This window comes from Canis lupus, chromosome 1, assembly GCF_003254725.2.
Source record: "Canis lupus dingo isolate Sandy chromosome 1, ASM325472v2, whole genome shotgun sequence".
In the NCBI taxonomy this organism is placed as follows: domain Eukaryota; kingdom Metazoa; phylum Chordata; class Mammalia; order Carnivora; family Canidae; genus Canis; species Canis lupus.
Window position 1 is genome coordinate 110,016,305 of NC_064243.1, and position 16,572 is coordinate 110,032,876.

At 54.2% G+C, this 16,572-nt stretch overlaps 2 protein-coding genes and 1 long non-coding RNA gene across 5 annotated transcripts in view; 2 read left to right on the forward strand and 1 right to left on the reverse strand.

Annotated features, from left to right (window-relative positions):
- The first annotated feature begins 530 nt into the window (after positions 1-530).
- GPR4 (G protein-coupled receptor 4) lies at positions 531-12,375 on the forward strand. 2 transcript variants are annotated; one of them, XM_025424637.3, is made up of 2 exons: positions 531-642; positions 8,016-12,375. In XM_025424637.3, exon 2 carries the CDS (start codon positions 8,841-8,843, stop codon positions 9,930-9,932), a length of 1,092 nt encoding a protein of 363 aa, XP_025280422.1. In that variant the 5' UTR covers positions 531-642; positions 8,016-8,840; the 3' UTR covers positions 9,933-12,375. The 2 variants fall into 2 exon arrangements, with proteins under 2 accessions (XP_025280422.1, XP_025280423.1); XM_025424638.3 differs by lacking the exon at positions 531-642 and adding an exon at positions 1,758-2,209.
- Positions 12,376-13,765: 1,390 nt separating this feature from the next.
- Positions 13,766-14,687, reverse strand: LOC125752566 (uncharacterized). Its single transcript, XR_007402420.1, has 2 exons — positions 14,545-14,687; positions 13,766-14,111 (listed from the first exon to the last, which is right to left on the reverse strand). It is a non-coding gene; the product is annotated as an uncharacterized LOC125752566 (long non-coding RNA).
- The window catches only part of OPA3 (outer mitochondrial membrane lipid metabolism regulator OPA3), a 73,883-nt gene continuing 71,498 nt past the window's right edge, over positions 14,188-16,572 (forward strand). The window contains exon 1 of one of the 2 annotated variants that reach the window (XM_025424647.3): positions 14,188-14,647. In XM_025424647.3, coding sequence (XP_025280432.1) covers positions 14,506-14,647 — 142 coding nt within the window. In that variant the 5' untranslated portion in view covers positions 14,188-14,505. The remainder of the gene's footprint in view (positions 14,648-16,572) is intronic. The other variant, XM_025424646.3, reaches the window with a different exon arrangement.

The window sequence follows — 16,572 nt, forward strand, 5'->3', positions numbered from 1 at the left end:
TAAATAAAACAGGGAGGAATAGAAGGATCGGGGCGGGGGGCCGGGGGCATGTTTTACAGACTTGATAGTATTGACACTGAAATGACATCTCCATGCGGAAGACAGTGAGTGACCGCTTTGACAGAAGAGGAAACTGAGGCACAGAGAGGCCATCAGCCTTAAGGTCTGGCTGGCCAAGAGGTGGCCCTGACCGCAGGAGCGGGGACTTAGACTCGTTTGTTCTCTCCCTTGGGAAGGAAGGCGTGCAATGACCACGAAGTTAAGGACTCGGGGCCTCAGAAGGGAGGAAATGGCTCAGCTCAAGGAAGGTCAAAGGCTGAGGGCTGGGTCCAGCACGAGGTGTGCGGGTGGAGGGAGGGAAGCAAACGGGTTAATGAGACGGGGGCCTCCAGGCTGGGGACTCGAGGCGCAGGCGAGGTTTCCCCGGGCCTGGAAGCCTGCAGTGGGGGCAAAGCCCCAAGGGGTTAAGGGGCGGTGACAAGGGCGGGGCTAACGGGGGCGGGGCGGCGGGGGCGGGGCTTCGGCCGGCGGCGCGGCCCGGGGCGGGCACGAGTCGCCGCCGGGTCCCTGCGCCGCGGTCGAGCCCAGACGCCGCCGCAGCCCCGAGAGGCGCCGCCCGCCCCGTCCAGCCGCCGCGCGCAGGTAGGCGCCGCACCTCGGCTGCCCCGCGCCCCCGCGCCCCCGCGCCCCCGCGCCCCGCTGCCTCAGGCTCCGCGCCCGCCCGTCCCCGCCCCTCTCGGCTGCCCGCGCTCCCGCCGTCTCCGCGCCGACCGCGGCTCGGGGTCCGTCTCGCTGTCCCCGCGCGTCTCCGCTGGGTCTCTGGCCGCCGCCCCCTCTCCCTCCGGGTGCGCCCGCCCTTCTGCATCTCTGGAGGTCTCGGCGCCCCTTTCTCTCCCCGCTCTCCCCGCGTCTCCGTATCCCTTCCTTCTCCCCGCCTCCCCTGGCCTCTGTGCCTCAGTCTCTCGAACTCTCAACCCCTGTGGGTCTCTCTGTCTCCAACTCCACGGTTCTCCCCGTCTCTGTGCACCTCTGTGCCCTTTCCCTTCCTGTCTGGCTGCCTCTCTCTTGCGTTTCTGTCTCTTTCGCTCTCTGTCTGGAGACCCTGGTCTGGCACCTTCAGCCCACCGTCGTCTCATTCCAAATTCTCGCGCATCCCAGAGCTTTCCCCTGGGCTGAGGAGCTGCTTGGGAGTGTGTGTGTGTGTGTGTGTGTGTGTGTGTGTGGAGGAGTAGGGTTGCCACTTGGGCCAGGTGCACTCTGAGTGACGCTGTGACCCCAGTGCCCCCTTTAGAGAGTCACCCCACTGCTCCTGAGGTCCCACCCACCCCACCCTCCAATTTCAGGAATTCCTGGCTGGGGGGTGGACTTCCTCCCCCACTTCCTCCCTTCCAGGATTTGGCTAGGTCACCATTAACTCCTTCCTGCCTCCACCTCACTCCCCCCCCTCCCACCCCGCTTGAACTGGACAGCCCACCACCCCCGACAAGGCTGAGAGACAGTTCTGGAATTTCTGTGAGCCATTGTTGGTAGTGGGATGTGTATTGTGCACTCAGACAGGATGTGTGCTGGGGGATTGACTTGCTGGCACAGATGGAGATGATAGGGGCCCGCCCCACTAGTACCCCCCACCCCAGGGCCCTGCTACCCCCCCCCTCCTGAACCCACCAAGAGGGCACCTTCCAAGCTCTGTCTCTGTGAATGAACTCAACTTCGGGTTTGGGGGGAGGATGGGGAGGTTTTCCTTGGGGGGGGGGTTCCTACTAGGAGGAAATAAGAGATGATGGGCTGCTCCTGAATTCTGGAAATCATAATCAAGAACCCATGAACGTAAAGTCTTTGAATGGAAGGATTCAGGATGTGAGAATGATCAGAGGGAGGACTGGGGCCGCACAAGCTCCAAATCAAAGATCCTCGGGATACATGAACACTTCAATCCAAAAAGATTAGTGTTGGAATCTTGGAAGCTTTCAGTGTTCAAAGCGGAGGAGCTCAAAGGGCTTATGGAGCCATCTAGGTCAAGCACCCATTTTACAGATGGGAAAACTGAGGCCCAAGAGCAGGAGTCCCCACAATGAATCCATGCCAGGCTGGGGGCTGGGACTCCGGTTCCACCGAAGCCCCAATCCAGAGACCTGGCTTCTTTTGCTGCCACTAAGTCGGATTAATTTGGGAAAAGAGGTCTTCACAGTGAGGAGGGAAGAATGCCAGGGTGAGTATGAACAGCTGGAATCCTGAGGGAAGCATTTTGAGAAGCAGAGAAGAGAAAATATTTCCAAAACCATGGTGGTAGGGAGGGGAGAGGGGACCAGAGTTGGTTTGGGTGGAAGGGTGGAGTTTCTGAAGGGGGAGGGAAGTGAGGGGGGTGCAGGGATTAACTCCCGCCTGCTTCTGTCTCCTGACCCTCCCCATGAAGCCCACTGCTCCCTCGGGACAGGCCCTATAATTTGGTTTGTGTCTAGACAAATAATAACTCAGCTGGTGTGAGCGAGCTGGGAGGGATGAGGGAAGGCCGGCAGGACAAGGGGTACGGAGGCAGCCTGAGCTCCTAGCAGGGTCCCCAGGCAGTGAGACTTTAGGAGCTCGGTGGAGGTGACAACTCACTCCCCCCAACCTCCCGCGAATCCCCAGAGTCTTGGAATTCCGTGCGACCTTAGACCTTTGGGGTGCTGGGCTGTGAGAAAGCAAAAGAGACAAGGGGGGAATAGGAAGTGGGGTTCACCATATATCTGAGTATGTTCCCATTTCTGTAAAAATGAAAAGGGAAATACGTATTCGTGTTTGCTGGGCCAAGATAATAATCGCTGAGAGTTTAATAATAGATTATGAAAGTCGTAGAATGTTTTAAAAAAATCATAGAGCGTTCTAACAATAGAACTTTAGAATCTTGGAATGTGAGACTCCTGGAATATTAGAAACTGAGGACGTGGAAAGCCGCTAAAATAATAATAATAGAATGAAGAAAGGTAAAGCGCTAGAATGTTTTAATAATAGAACGGTAAACCATGAACTGGACTAACTATAGATCCTGAGGATTTGAGAGAGCTGGAATGGACAGCGTTGGAGGGATAGAGGAGGAGGAGGGGAGGACCCCGGTGTCCCTTCTGGGGGGTGTGGGAATGAGGGGGTTGGGGGGGACTCCTTTGATAGAAATGGGGAAACTGAGCCCCAGTGAGGTGGTCATGGTGGCCTGACTGTCCCCCGGTTTCCGCCGGCCCGCCAGGGCACCAGGTGGGGAGCGAGGCGCGGTGATCACATTTCGTCCCCTAATGAGCAGACCGGAGCCTGCCGGTCCCCCGGGGCTTCCCAGGGGGTGGAGGTAAGCGGGAGCTTGCAGAGGAGGGAAGGGGGTGCAGAGAGGCGGCAGTCTGGTTGCTTCCAGGACAAGGCTGGTGAGTGAACCCTGAGGGTGACCAGGGATGTGGGAAGCCACATCACCTCTTCCTCTGGTCCTCTCGACTCTCCGGAGTCCTTTAACCTTGCTTGATTTCGGGGTGGCCGCTGGGGCGCAGGGACTTATCTGGCTTGAACAGCCAAGGCATGAAGTGGGGGCGGGGGGTCTGACCAGTCTTTCCTGTCCCTGCACTATCGCTCCACACTCGGTCTTATCTCCCTTCCCTGCCCTTCTGGGAGGGGCTAGTAGGGACCAGAGAGGGGGGACTGTGGGGTAAGGGGAGCTTTTTGTTAAAGATTTGGGGGTTGAATCGGCAATAAAGCTCAAGTAGGGGAGAAAACCCAGATCCCAGCTGAAGAGGAGCCGGACCTCCCCGCCTCCCGTCCTCCCCCCATCCCCCCCTCCCCGCCAGGAGCCTGGGGCAAGGGAATCAGAAGGGAGTCAGGTGATGGAGGGGCACAAAAGACGGCCACCTGCTTTTTGGCGGTGAGAAAGTCCTTGTCTCTTTTAGCAGATCCTCAAAGGGGGTTGACAGCCCCGGAAAGACTTGAGAACCATTGCAAGGAGCACTGGGAGTGAGAAGACAAAACATTCGGGGAAGGGGAAGCTCTCCGGTTAAGGTTAAGGACGGTTAAGGTTAGGTTAAGGTTAAGGATGATGGGAGATCTGCCCAGTCCTGACACATCGTGTGACTCAGACAACTGTGTGGCCACTCTGGGCCTCGGTTTCCCCATGTGTACCAGGAAGAGATCAGAAATAGCCTTGCACTCCCAGTTGGAGCATATGGACCTGTGGCACTGTGGAATTCTTAAGAGTCTCAGGCTCTGTGCTTTTGAGGGTTTCATGGTGGGCAGATCACAGGGGGGTAGGGGTGGGGAAGAGAGAGCTGGCTGCCCCTCCCCCATGCCCAGAATCCCCAGGAAGCAGGTGGGTTGAGGAGGGATGGGAGGAGGGTGAGATGAGCACCCAACCCATTCCTCCTGGAGGAAATTAGCAATGAGAAGTGTATTTCCTCTGGCTTCTGGAAATAAGTCTCATGCCTGTCTTACCCGCTTCCAGCTTCAGCTGAGCCCAGAGGGTCTGGACAGTGTTGGGTAAAGGGGACTCCTAGCCTTGGTTCCTTTCTTGTCTCAGCTCTCCTGTGCCCATGGAATAACAATTGTTCAAATGCTGCGTATGTTATAAATGATACTATGTCCTACCAAAGATTTTGTCTGTGATGGGACTAGTATAAAAGTTTGCCCCCCCCCCACCTCCTTTATGCAGAAGGAGAAACTGAGGGACGCCTGGGTGGCTCAGTGGTTGAGCACGTGCCTTCAGTTCAGGGCGTGATCCTGGGGTCCTGGGATCGAGTCCCCTATTGGGCTCCCCGTGGGGAGCCTGCTTCTACCCCTGCCTATGTCTCTGTGTCTCTCATGAATAAACAAATAAATAAATAAATAAATATCTTTAAAAAGGAGGAGAAACTGAGACTCTCAAAAAAGAATGAATTTTCTCCATGTTACAAGAAGAGGGAGAGACAGGTGAGAGAGGCGGATATCAGGGGTCAGGAAGAAGGGGAGACTGAGCAAGGGTTTTTTTTTTTTTTTTTTTTTTGTGAGTGACTTGGTCTGGGTGGAGAAGATTCAAAGGGAGGGGCCAGACTGCACTGTTCCAGCCTCGAGCAAGCCCTGTCTCCACCCTTTGTCCACAGGATCCAGGAACCTTTGTCCGTGAATCTGGGGTGGGGGAGATGCTGGCCTGCTAAGGACCCCACAGGAGGTAGGGAGGGCTTACTTAGGAGGACTCAGCTCTGACCTTTCATTTTTTTATTTTATATATTTTTAAAGATTTTATTTATTTATTCATGACAGACACACACACACAGAGGCAGAGGGAGAAGCAGGCTCCATGCAGGGAGCCTGACGCGGGACTCGATCCCAGGACTCCAGGATCATGTTTGGACCAAAGGCAGGTGCCAAACCGCTGAGCCACCCAGGGATCCCCAAAGATTGATTTTATTTATTTATTTATTTATTTATTTATTTATTTATTTATTTATGAAAGACACACAGAGAGAGGCAGAGACATAGGCAGAGGGAGAAGCAGGCTCCCTGCTGGGAACCAGACTCAGGACTCCATCCCAGGACCCCTCTGGGATCATGCCCTCAGCTGAAGGCAGAAGCTCAACCACTGAGCTACCCAAGTGTCCCAGCCCTGACCTTTTAAAGTCAATTATGCAGCGGATAGATCCTGCCCTTTTCACTTTTTCCCTCCCAAGCTCTTTTCCTGGGGACCCTGCAGGGGACTTCTTTGAACTTGTAGCTGCCTCAAGGGAAGAGGGAGCCTGCATTGTGGGATGGGCTGACCCATGCCTGTTCCTTCAACCCACAGTCATTTATGGAGTGTCTACTATATGCTGGGCCTCTCCAGTTGGTGCTGCTCCAGTTGGAGCAGTCAACACAAGGTTACTGCCCTCCTGGAATGTCCGTTTCAGATAGACAGACAGATGGGAACAAGATACAAGGTGATGTGAAGAGAGAGCCCTGGGGGTGGGTAGCATCTCTCTGAGGAAGTGCAGGAAGTGAGGTGGCTCAGTCCTGGGAAGATAGGAGAAAGAACAGAGGTTTTGAGGCTGAAAAGGTCACAGGCCTTGAGCCTGCTGAAGTGGGGGATGGAAGGGGGGGGGGGCAGAAGGTCAGGCAGTGCCTTGTCACCTGGGGCAAGGAGTTTGCATTTTACCCAAAGTTCAGTCTACTGGGAAGGCACTGGGAGATATCAAGCAGGGAAGTAAGGAGAGCTGATTTTCATGTTAAAAAGACCTCTGTGGTTGCCCTGTGGGAAGTGAGTTGAAGGAAGCCAGAATGGCAGCCAGGAAAGCAGAGGAGCTACTGCAACAGTCCGAGCAAGCCAAGCCGCCGTGATGGTGGTGCAGAGCAGGGAGTGGCGGGGGGATTCCCAGAGACATGCATGGATTGAGGGCTTATTGTGGAGGTAGGGCCAAGAGAACTCTCCGTGGAAAGATGCTTTGGCATCTGAGTGGTTCCTGAGAACCCGATGTGTGATATTGGGCTTATCCTTTCCCCTCTATGTGCCTTGGTTTCCTGATAAGTCCAATTGACTCAACCAGTGGTTTTTGGTTTTGTTTTTAAAGATTTTATTTACTTATTCATGAGAGACACAGAGAGAGAGGCAGAGACACAGGCAGAGGGAGAAGCAGGCTTGCTGTGGGACTCAATCCCAGGACCCCAGGATCACGCCCTGAGCCAAAGGCAGACGCTCAACCACTGAGCCACCCTGGTGCCCCTCAACCAGTGGCTTTCTAAGTGTGTCCTGGGGATTCTGCAGAGGTGGCCCCTCTCCCCCGACCTCATTTCATTGAAAACACAGAGCAGCTGCTTTTTCCCACTGTCTTAGAAAGGTTTCCAGTTTACGATCTTGTTTAAAATGATAGTAATAAGAATAATAAAAGCTTTCACAGGTTAAAAAACTAACCCCGTGCAAAGCCCTGGATAGAGTAGCTTCCAAAGTAGCCTCTGATTCGGGACTTCATTCCCCCACCCTTTGGGGCTGACAGTGATCAGGGGCTGGCCCATGACTGTCCTTTTCCCTGTGTTTGTGGGTCTTCCCAAGGGGGGAACAGGCCCAAGGTTGTCACTCAGGTGGAGCAGAGGCCATGTGGGAAGTGGTCCCGAGGGAGGACCATGGGCCCTGCTGCCAGGCCTTCCCCTTGCTGCCCAAATGTGATCACATCCAGCAGCCCCTACCCCCTACCCCAGGGCCCCTCTCTGTCCAGTTATTCTTGGGTGGAAACATGCACTGGCTGGAGAAAGAGTGAGAGCTGAGATGGTCCCTCTGTCATCATCAGGACCTTGGACAGGTCTCCGAACTGCTCTGTGCCTCAGTTTGTCAAATAGGAAGGATAACAGTGCTTTCCTCGCAGGGTTTCTGAACGTGTAATGAGTGATTACCCATAAAAGTGCTTAGGACAGGGTCTGCGATGTAGTAGGACTTCATTCGACTTTATCTGTTAATATCCATCGTCACCATCATCAAGAATGGGATGTCTTGAGTTAGCAGTGGAAGACTGGTCCCAGCCCTCCTTCCATCATGGCCTTGCTCTGCATCCTTGGTGGGAGTGAGCAGCCTTTCTGGGTTTCATCTCCATGTCTGGGAAATGATAGGATTGCATTTTACACGGTGCATTTTACATGGTTTCTGGAAGCAAGTTCTAAAATCTGAGTTAAGTGTTTAACATCTATCAGGGGGCAGCCTGGGTGGCTCAGTGGTTTAGCACCCGCCTTCAACCCAGGGCGTGATCGTGGAGACCCGGGATCGAGTCCAATGTCGGGCTCCCTTCATGGAGCCTGCTTCTCCCTCTGCCTGTGTCTTTGCGCCTCTCTCTCTCTCTCTCTTTCTTTCTCTCTCTCTCTGTCTCTCATGAATAAATAAATAAAATCTTAAAAAAAACATATATCAGGGAACATAGACCTGAGCCCCCGAATCTGCAGTTATAGAGATGTGTTTCTTAGAATGAGGCCCAATTAAGTATTGTCTGGGCTCTGCAGCCCACAGCTTATGGTGAGGGTTGTAGGGAGAATGGGGTGCCCCTGACTCCCCTCACCGCAGAACTCTCTCTCCACAGGCACTGTCAAGTCAGCTTTGAACGGTGAGACGGGCCACCTCATCCCATCTGCTCAGCTCCCACCAAGACCAAGCTGGAGCCCCTCCCCTGCCCCCTTCAAATTCCTCACTCCATCCGTAGTCCTCCATAATAGCCCTTGCTCACCTTCTTCCTAAACACCCTGCTCACATTTCCCAGACCAAGGACACCCCTCCATAGTCTTCTCTTCACTGGTTACCTTGTTTGTTTCCTTATTTCTTACTGGGGTCCTGGGAAGCGCCAGCACCCTGACTGACCTTGCCTGGTATTCTCAACCCTCCCTAACTGTAGTCTGTCCTGTCTCAAAACTACCTCATAGATTTTACGCATCTTCTAGTACATTCCACCCCTGCCACTGTAACATGGCCACACGTGCTTTCTACATCCTGTACAAATAGGTCTCTTCCCACTGCCCAATGATGCCTTCATCTCCTCCATAAACACCCCCCTCAGCCAATTTTTGTGCTACCCTAATAATGCCCTCATTGACGCTCTGTTTGGGTCTATAAACGCCCCCTTGACAAAGCTCTTTTTTTAAAAATCCTGACATTCCCCCCACCCCCCGAGCCTCCCTCCTATCTTAATTCTATCCTTCCTCCAATTTTTCACCTCTCAAGCTCTACCCTTCCCTGCCCAGGCTGGCCCACAATTCACCGTCACCCTCACTTCTTCTCTGTGGACTGCCCCCCATCATGTCCCCCTGAGCCTCCAAGGAGGGGGCTCAGGGGGCCCAATGGCCTCCCGCCCCCTGTGGCCCCACAGCCCCCGTGGGCCAGGGGAAGTGCCTGGAAAGCCCCAGTGCCGAGGATGGGCAACCGCACGTGGGAGGGCTGCCACGTGGACTCGCGCGTGGACCACCTGTTCCCGCCGTCCCTCTACATCTTCGTCATCGGGGTGGGGCTGCCCACCAACTGCCTGGCCCTGTGGGCAGCCTACCGCCAGGTGCGGCAACGCAACGAGCTGGGTGTGTACCTGATGAACCTCAGCATCGCTGACCTGCTGTACATCTGCACGCTGCCCCTGTGGGTCGACTACTTCCTGCACCACGACAACTGGATCCACGGCCCCGGCTCCTGCAAGCTCTTCGGGTTCATCTTCTACACCAACATCTACATCAGCATCGCCTTCCTGTGTTGCATTTCCGTGGACCGCTACCTCGCGGTGGCCCACCCACTGCGGTTCGCCCGCCTGCGCCGCGTCAAGACTGCGGTGGCCGTGAGCTCCGTGGTCTGGGCCACGGAGCTGGGGGCCAACTCCGCACCCCTGTTCCACGACGAGCTCTTCCGTGACCGCTACAACCACACCTTCTGCTTCGAGAAGTTCCCCATGGAGGGCTGGGTGGCCTGGATGAACCTCTACCGGGTCTTCGTAGGGTTCCTCTTCCCGTGGGCCCTCATGCTGCTGTCGTACCGGGGCATCCTGCGGGCTGTGCGGGGCAGCGTGTCCACCGAGCGCCAGGAGAAGGCCAAGATCAAGCGGCTGGCGCTCAGCCTCATCGCCATCGTGCTGGTGTGCTTCGCGCCCTACCACGTGCTCCTGCTCTCGCGCAGCGCCGTCTACCTGGGCCGCCCCTGGGACTGTGGCTTCGAGGAGCGTGTCTTCTCAGCCTACCACAGCTCGCTGGCCTTCACCAGCCTCAACTGCGTGGCCGACCCCATCCTCTACTGCCTCGTCAACGAGGGTGCCCGCAGCGACGTGGCCAAGGCCCTGCACAATCTGCTCCGTTTCCTGGCCAGTGACAAGCCACAGGAGATGGCCAACGCCTCGCTGACCCTGGAGACCCCGCTCACTTCCAAGAGGAACAGCATGGCCAAGGCCATGGCAGCTGGCTGGGCGGCCGTGCCGCCCTCCCAAGCGGACCAGGTTCAGCTGAAGATGCTGCCGCCGGCGGCACAGTGAATCTCCACTGGGACAGCACCCCCCCCCCCCATGTTATCCCACAGTCCCTTCCCTGCTGGTCGGGTGTATGCAAATTTATGTAAATAAGGCAGTGTTAATATTCATGAGCAGAAGCACCAGGGTAACTAGTGAGGTCGGTGAGGTTGGTGGGTCACTGGTCAATCATCATCCTCCACTGAGATCCCCTAGGGATTCAGTCGAACTGTGCCTAGCGCTGTCCTGGGTGGTGCTAAGTGACTACAGGGGTGACAAATGACAATGCTGGCTGGCCTTCCTTCACATGCTCCCACTTTAATCAGGGAGACAGACCTGTCCCCAGATGATGATCCAGAGTGGGTAGGACTCAGACAGGTGAGCCCAGAGGGCATCTGACCCAGTCTGAGGGTCACAGAAGGCTTCCTGGAGGAGGGAACAAGTAAATTAAGTCAAACATTTGGTTTGTTATCCAGAGGATAACAACAAAGAGGGGGATAAAAGGATGATTTTCAACAAGGAGGTAAAATTGAGTGGCTGAAGGGGAATGTGGAAGAAAAAATTCACTGAGGGTATAGAGTGGGTCATTTTCACCCCTGGGAAGTCCCTGGTCGTCTAAGGGAGTAGGGGCATGAAGAACAAGTGTGAGTTTCTAGATAAATAACATTCTCCAAGTCAGGGCTGGAAGGAGGAGGGAGGCTGTCAGAACCCAAGTAAAGTCCAATCAGGGCAGACTGGCTGGAAGAGCAGTGAGCAGGACAGGCTTTTGAAGAGGCTCAGGACAAAAAAAAGGATATTTATTCATTCATTCAACAGAAATTTATTTATATCCACTCTTGGCCCAGTCCTGTGCTGGCTGGGGCTGGGGACACAAAGGTGACCAGGACAGCCTGGGCCCCACCCTTATGGGGTTCACAGGAAACAAGTAATAAAAATAAATATAATGTTTGGAATCGATAAGTGTACTGGGGAAAAATAAAGCCAAGTGAGGGGAGAGGGAATGACATGGACTCTGATCTAGAGAAAGAGGTGAAGAGACTGCTCACTGGAAGGCAACATTGGGACAAAGAACAGGGGAGGGGGTCAGCCCTGTGGCTGTGGGGGAGTGGAAGAGGACTTCAGGCAGAGAAATGAGTGCAAAGCCCCTGGAGCTAGAGAGTGCCTGAGTTTTGAGTGGGGCTAATGGAGCAGGCGCTGCTGGAGCAGGGGGAGGTCGGGAGGGGTGCAGCTGAACCAGGGGGAGGCCAGGTGGGTGAGAGGAATGGATGGTGATTAATGGTACTGGCAAGGGATGGGGCCAATCTTTCCATCTTTCGGGGCTTGTAGGTCCTGGTGAGAATTTTGCCTTTTACTCAGAAGTAAAGGGGAGCCACAAGATGGCTCTTAGCAGAGGAGGGATGGGATTTGACTTAAATATTAACAGGATCCTGCTGGCTGGCTGGCTGCTGAGTGGGCAACAGAATATGTGAGGGGCAGAAGCTGGGAGGTGAGAGGTTGCAGTTGTCTGGGCCGGGCCGGGCCGGAGATGCTGGCAGCTGAAAGGGGGTGGAGGTGGGGGGAGTGAGCAAGGAACAGTGGTTAACTTTGGGATTTATTTTGAAGGGATACTTCAAAATGATGGAAGAAGCATCCATCATTTTGATACTTTCGGGATTATGTAACATGAGCCCCTTGCCCATCCTGAGAAAAGGGTGACCAGGGAGCCTGAACTGCTGGGACCTGTGGGAATGATCCCAGGCCCTATTCCAGGCGGTCACCAGAGAGGCCAAATGACTAGGCCAGGGTCACACAGCGGGTGAGTCAGCACTGGGATTATCCTGGGCTCCTTTCCCCCTCTCCATCATCTCTGCCTCTGTTCCCATGCCCCAGGGTGGCTGAGGCTGCCTGCCTTGGCTGACGGTGTCACCCTCCTTTTGCTGGCCCTCAGGGATCACCAGGAACGGCCATCCTTCCATTAACCCGGCTGGAGAGCAGGAGGAAGCACCCAGCCCTGGACAGGCCTTGCCCTTTCTGACAGGTCACCTCCCGCCCTTCCTCCCAATGGATATGTAACAGGCTCCAAGCTCCTGATGAGACATGAAGGTCCTCCTCCTACGCACATGCAGCCTCTTGTCCCAGAAGTTCCCAGAAAAGGTTCCTGGAAACCCTTCTCAGAGAAGAAAGAGGAGGGAGGACGGGAATGAGAAAAATAAATGTATTTAATGAGGAAAATGGTTTTGCAGGAGGGGGGTTACTGAGATGCAGGAAGTTGGGGCTTTGGTATTGGGTGTGGAGAGAAAAGAGGGAAGCCTGGGATCTATGGGGCCTAGTAATTTTCCTACCCCAAAGCCATAAAGCTACTGGGATGGAGATGTAAGGGGCCAGAACCTTTTGGAACACCATCCCCTCGGAGTCAGATGAAAGCTTGCCCTCTACCTTTCCAACCAAATGCTCATTCCTATTCATTCAATAAATATTTATTGAGCATCTACTGTGTGCCAGGCACTGTTCTAGGAGTTGAGCAAACAGTAGTGAAATAAACAGAAAAAAAAAAGTCACGTACAGTTTGGAAGCTTCCTGAACCCATCATGGGGGACCTCAGCCCCCGAGTAGGTCTCTGGGCCCCTAACACCCCCAGGAATCAGGAGAAGACTTGGCTGGGACTCAAGAAATCCTGGCCTTGGCTCCATTCTGATTACCCCTGGAGCTTTAGGTAAATCCTTTTCTTCCTCTGGCCTCGGTTGGCTAGTCTGTAAAATGGGGAGGGGCTCAGTCCCACATAGATAATGGACCTTGAATAGGCCCCAAGCTGTCACACCTTCAGTCCAGAAGGGATCTTGGGGAAGGGTTGTGGGTTTTTTATTTGTTTGTTTTTTTTTTTTTTTGGGTCTGTTTTCGTTTTTTGTTTGTTTGGTTTTTTAAAGATTTTATTTATTTGAGAGAAAGAGTGGGGGCAGAGGGAGGGACAGAAGAGAGAGCGAATCTCAAAGACTCCCGGCTGAGCCCAGAACCTGACCCGTGGGGCTCGATCTCACGACCCTGAGATCATGACCCCAGCTAAAATCAAGAGCCAGACTCTGAACTGACAGAGCCGTCCAGGCGCCCCGGAAGGGTTGTTTTTATGGGGTCTTGGCAGGAATTTAGAATATTTGGGTTCATGCATGTCAGTATCATCATTACTGATGGAGGAACGGAGGTCCATCGTGTCAGGCATTTGACAAAGGACATTAAAGGAGTCAGAGTGGACGCAGAGGAAAGCCCTGGGTCCCCTGGAAAACCCCAGGGGTCCCTGACTCTGCCTTCTGTTGGGTTGTTTCCTCCTACACACTGCTCCTCTGCCCTCTCCTCTCCCTCTCCTAGGCCCTCTCAATTACCCATCAAGACTCCACCATCCAGAAGTTTCTCTCAACCCCTTCCTGACCTTGTTTATATGATTTTGCTCCCTGCTGGCTAAGGGAGGACAGTCTGGGACATGTCCTTAAACTCCTTCTTGAGCCAGTTCCCTGGGGACCCTCACCCACCAGTAGAGGAAGTGGGGCTGCCTGAGAACGGGTGAGGTTTCATTAGCCAAGACTCCGGCTATCACCTTCTGTGAGCTGAGAGACCTTCTACCAGCAGTCCCCCCCACCCCCCACCCCGGGGCCCCTGTCTGGGCCTCAACTGGTCAGTTATTCAGGAAAGGGCTGGATTAGCTATTTCTGGGGATGAAATGCACCGTCAGGCTGGAGTGAGCGATGTCAGTGTTCAGACCCGTAGAGCAATACGGAATGTTCCTCGAGGGCTTACTGTCACTGGCACCATTCTAAGCACTTAGCACGGTTCACTCCCTATTTTCACAGGCAAGATTCGCATGCAAGCCTTACTACTCCCCAACACGGCTGTTATTATTTTTCAAGATTTTATTTTTATTTATTCCTGAGACACACAGAGAGAGACAGAGAATGTTGGCAGAGGGAGAAGCAGGCTCCCTGCAAGGAGCCTGATACGGGTCTCAACCCCAGGACCCTGGGATCACGACCTGTGCCAAAGGCGGACGCTCAACCCGAGCCATCCAGGTGCACCGGTTAGGTGTTATTAAAATTCCCACTTTGCAGACGGGAATACTGATGCCCAGAAAGGTGACGTCACTGGCCTCACACCAGCATGTAAATGGCGGAGCTGGGAATTCCCAGCCCAGGTCCTTCACTACACGGTCGGTTTCTTCTTACTCCCAGTGAGAGCTCTCATCTGCGGGGAAAGCGTATTTGGGACTCATTAGCCCTAATTAGGACTAATGAAGAGCCTCCTCCAAGCGGGGAAGCCACCTAGGTACAAGACGTCACGAAGGAACACGGTGACAGCAGCCAAGACGGGCGTGGGAATCCAACCACGCTCCCGCGAACGGCCGTTTAACGGCACCGCCCCCTGACCCGCCTCACTTCCGCCTTTTATTTGCATATTCAGCGATCGGACGACAGGCGTCAGCGTCGACGCGGTGACATCAGAGAGCGCCCCTGCAGTGCTCCACCCCTGAGCGTACGCACGTACGCACGCACGGAGACGAGCGGGCGGGGGAGGAGGGAGAGATCGGAGGCGCCCCGCCCAGTGAGCAAGCTTGCGCGTGCCCCGTGCGACCGCCAAGATGGTGGTGGGCGCGTTCCCTATAGCGAAGCTGCTATACCTGGGCATCCGGCAGGTCAGCAAGCCGCTTGCCAACCGCATTAAGGAGGCCGCCCGCCGAAGCGAGTTCTTCAAGACCTATATCTGCCTCCCGCCGGCTCAGCGTGAGTTTGACCCCACGTCCCTCTACCCTTTCCATTCTCCAACCCCTTTCTGGTGGTTGTTCAGGGGATGGCTTCTGTTTACAACCAATCACAGCCTCAACCGGCAAAGTCCTGTAGCCAATAGGGAGGTTCCTTGGAAGAAGGGCAGGCAGGTAGCCCAATAGTAAGAACGGCCGTGGGGCAGGGGGCGGGGCAGGGTGCTGGTGCCCTAGTTGGGAATACCAGCCAATAGAAGAAGAGAGCGCGTGGAGACTGACGTGTGGACGAACCAATAGTACGGGGGACAGGAGTAACGTGGGTGGGACATCCCTGGACGGAGAGGAGGTAGGGGCGGGACCGAGGACGGACTGGACCTGGTCGTTTGTCAGGCCATCCCTAGATAGTTTGGTTTCCTAAACCCCACTCCCTGCCTCAGTTTCTCTCCCGTCCTGGGAGGTGAGATGCCTGGCATGGCGTTCAGGGAGGGTTTCATGGCAGAGGAGACCTCTGTGCTGGGACCTGAAGGGTGAGGAGAATCTCACCAGACAACAGGCTGGGGATGATGTCGAGGGAGAGCGGGGAGCTTGCTCCAAGGCCAGATGGTTGAGGGGAACGTACCTGTTTTCCTTCTAAGTCTGGGTGCTTAAAGTTTGCAGAATTGGCGGTCCTTTGGTGTTTAGTGGGGCCTCCTCCAGAAGTGCAGATCTTCGGAAGGGAGAAGTTACCAGAGTGCTCTCCTGTGGGCTCTCATTTGACCCTCACTTTTTTTTTTTTTTTTTTTAAGATTTTATTTATTTGTTCATGAGAGATACACAGAGGCAGAGGGACAAGCAGGTTCCCTGCGGGGAGCCTGATGAGGAACTTGATCCCAAGACCCCGGGATCATGACCTGAGCCGAAGGCAGTCACTCAACCACTTTGCCACCTCCTTGCCCGGACCCTCACACTGTTTTTGTCCCCATATCAGGGAGGGGAAACGACTCCCCCCAGGTTGCAGAAGAGAAAATGTGCCTTGACACCAGAAGTGAATTGCGTGGGTCACACATGGGAGTTTGTGCAGAGTCAGGACTGAAACCCTGCACTGCGGGTTCCCAGGGCTGGTTTCTGTTTCCTGCCACTGCTTTTCTCCTAAACACTGTGATGTGTCTTAGCGCCGTGGGGTAGAAAGTGACTTCTTGGGTGGGACTGACATGGATTCTAATCTGGTCCCGACGACTCCTGAGTCACTTACCCCTCAGAGCTTCGCTTTCTCTTCTGTACGATGGGTTATATATGATAGCAACATTTAATGGGCACTTGCTTTGTGCCAGGCCCTATGCTAAGCATTGCATAGTCTTTCAGCACTAAATCCTCAAATTATGAGGTAGACCCTGTTATTATTCCCATTTTGTGTATAGGCTGTATGTGCATTTATGCTGTAAATAATACTTACGATGTTGTGAGGAGTAAATGGATATAAAATGTTAAGTCAGTGGGTGGCACAAAGATATGGCTGTTGTATAGATGTTAGAAAAGAAAAAAAAGCGAAAAATCTTGTCCTTGGGGATTTTACATTCTTGGGGCAGGGATGGGGGGAACCGACCAAAAAAATAAATTGTGAAAATATGAATTATATTAGATAGCAGTACTTGCTCTGGAGAAAACATCAGGGATGCAAAAAGAGGACTGTCTGGGGGGAAGGCTGAAAGTTTAGATGGGGGGTCAGGGAGACCTCATTGGGAATAAGGGGGAGAGGAAGGAGCAAGCTGTGCAGGTATCTGAGAAAGAGCATTCTTGCACATGCAAAGGCCCTGAGGTGAGAGTTTGCCTGGTATGTGTGATGAACAGCCAGGAGGCCTGAGCAAAGGGACGGGGACTGAAGAGAGAAGGAAGTAGTGGAAAGAGGGGCAGATTGTGCAGGGATTGTGGACCACTTCAGTGCTTTGGCTTTACTCCCAAGCGGATGAG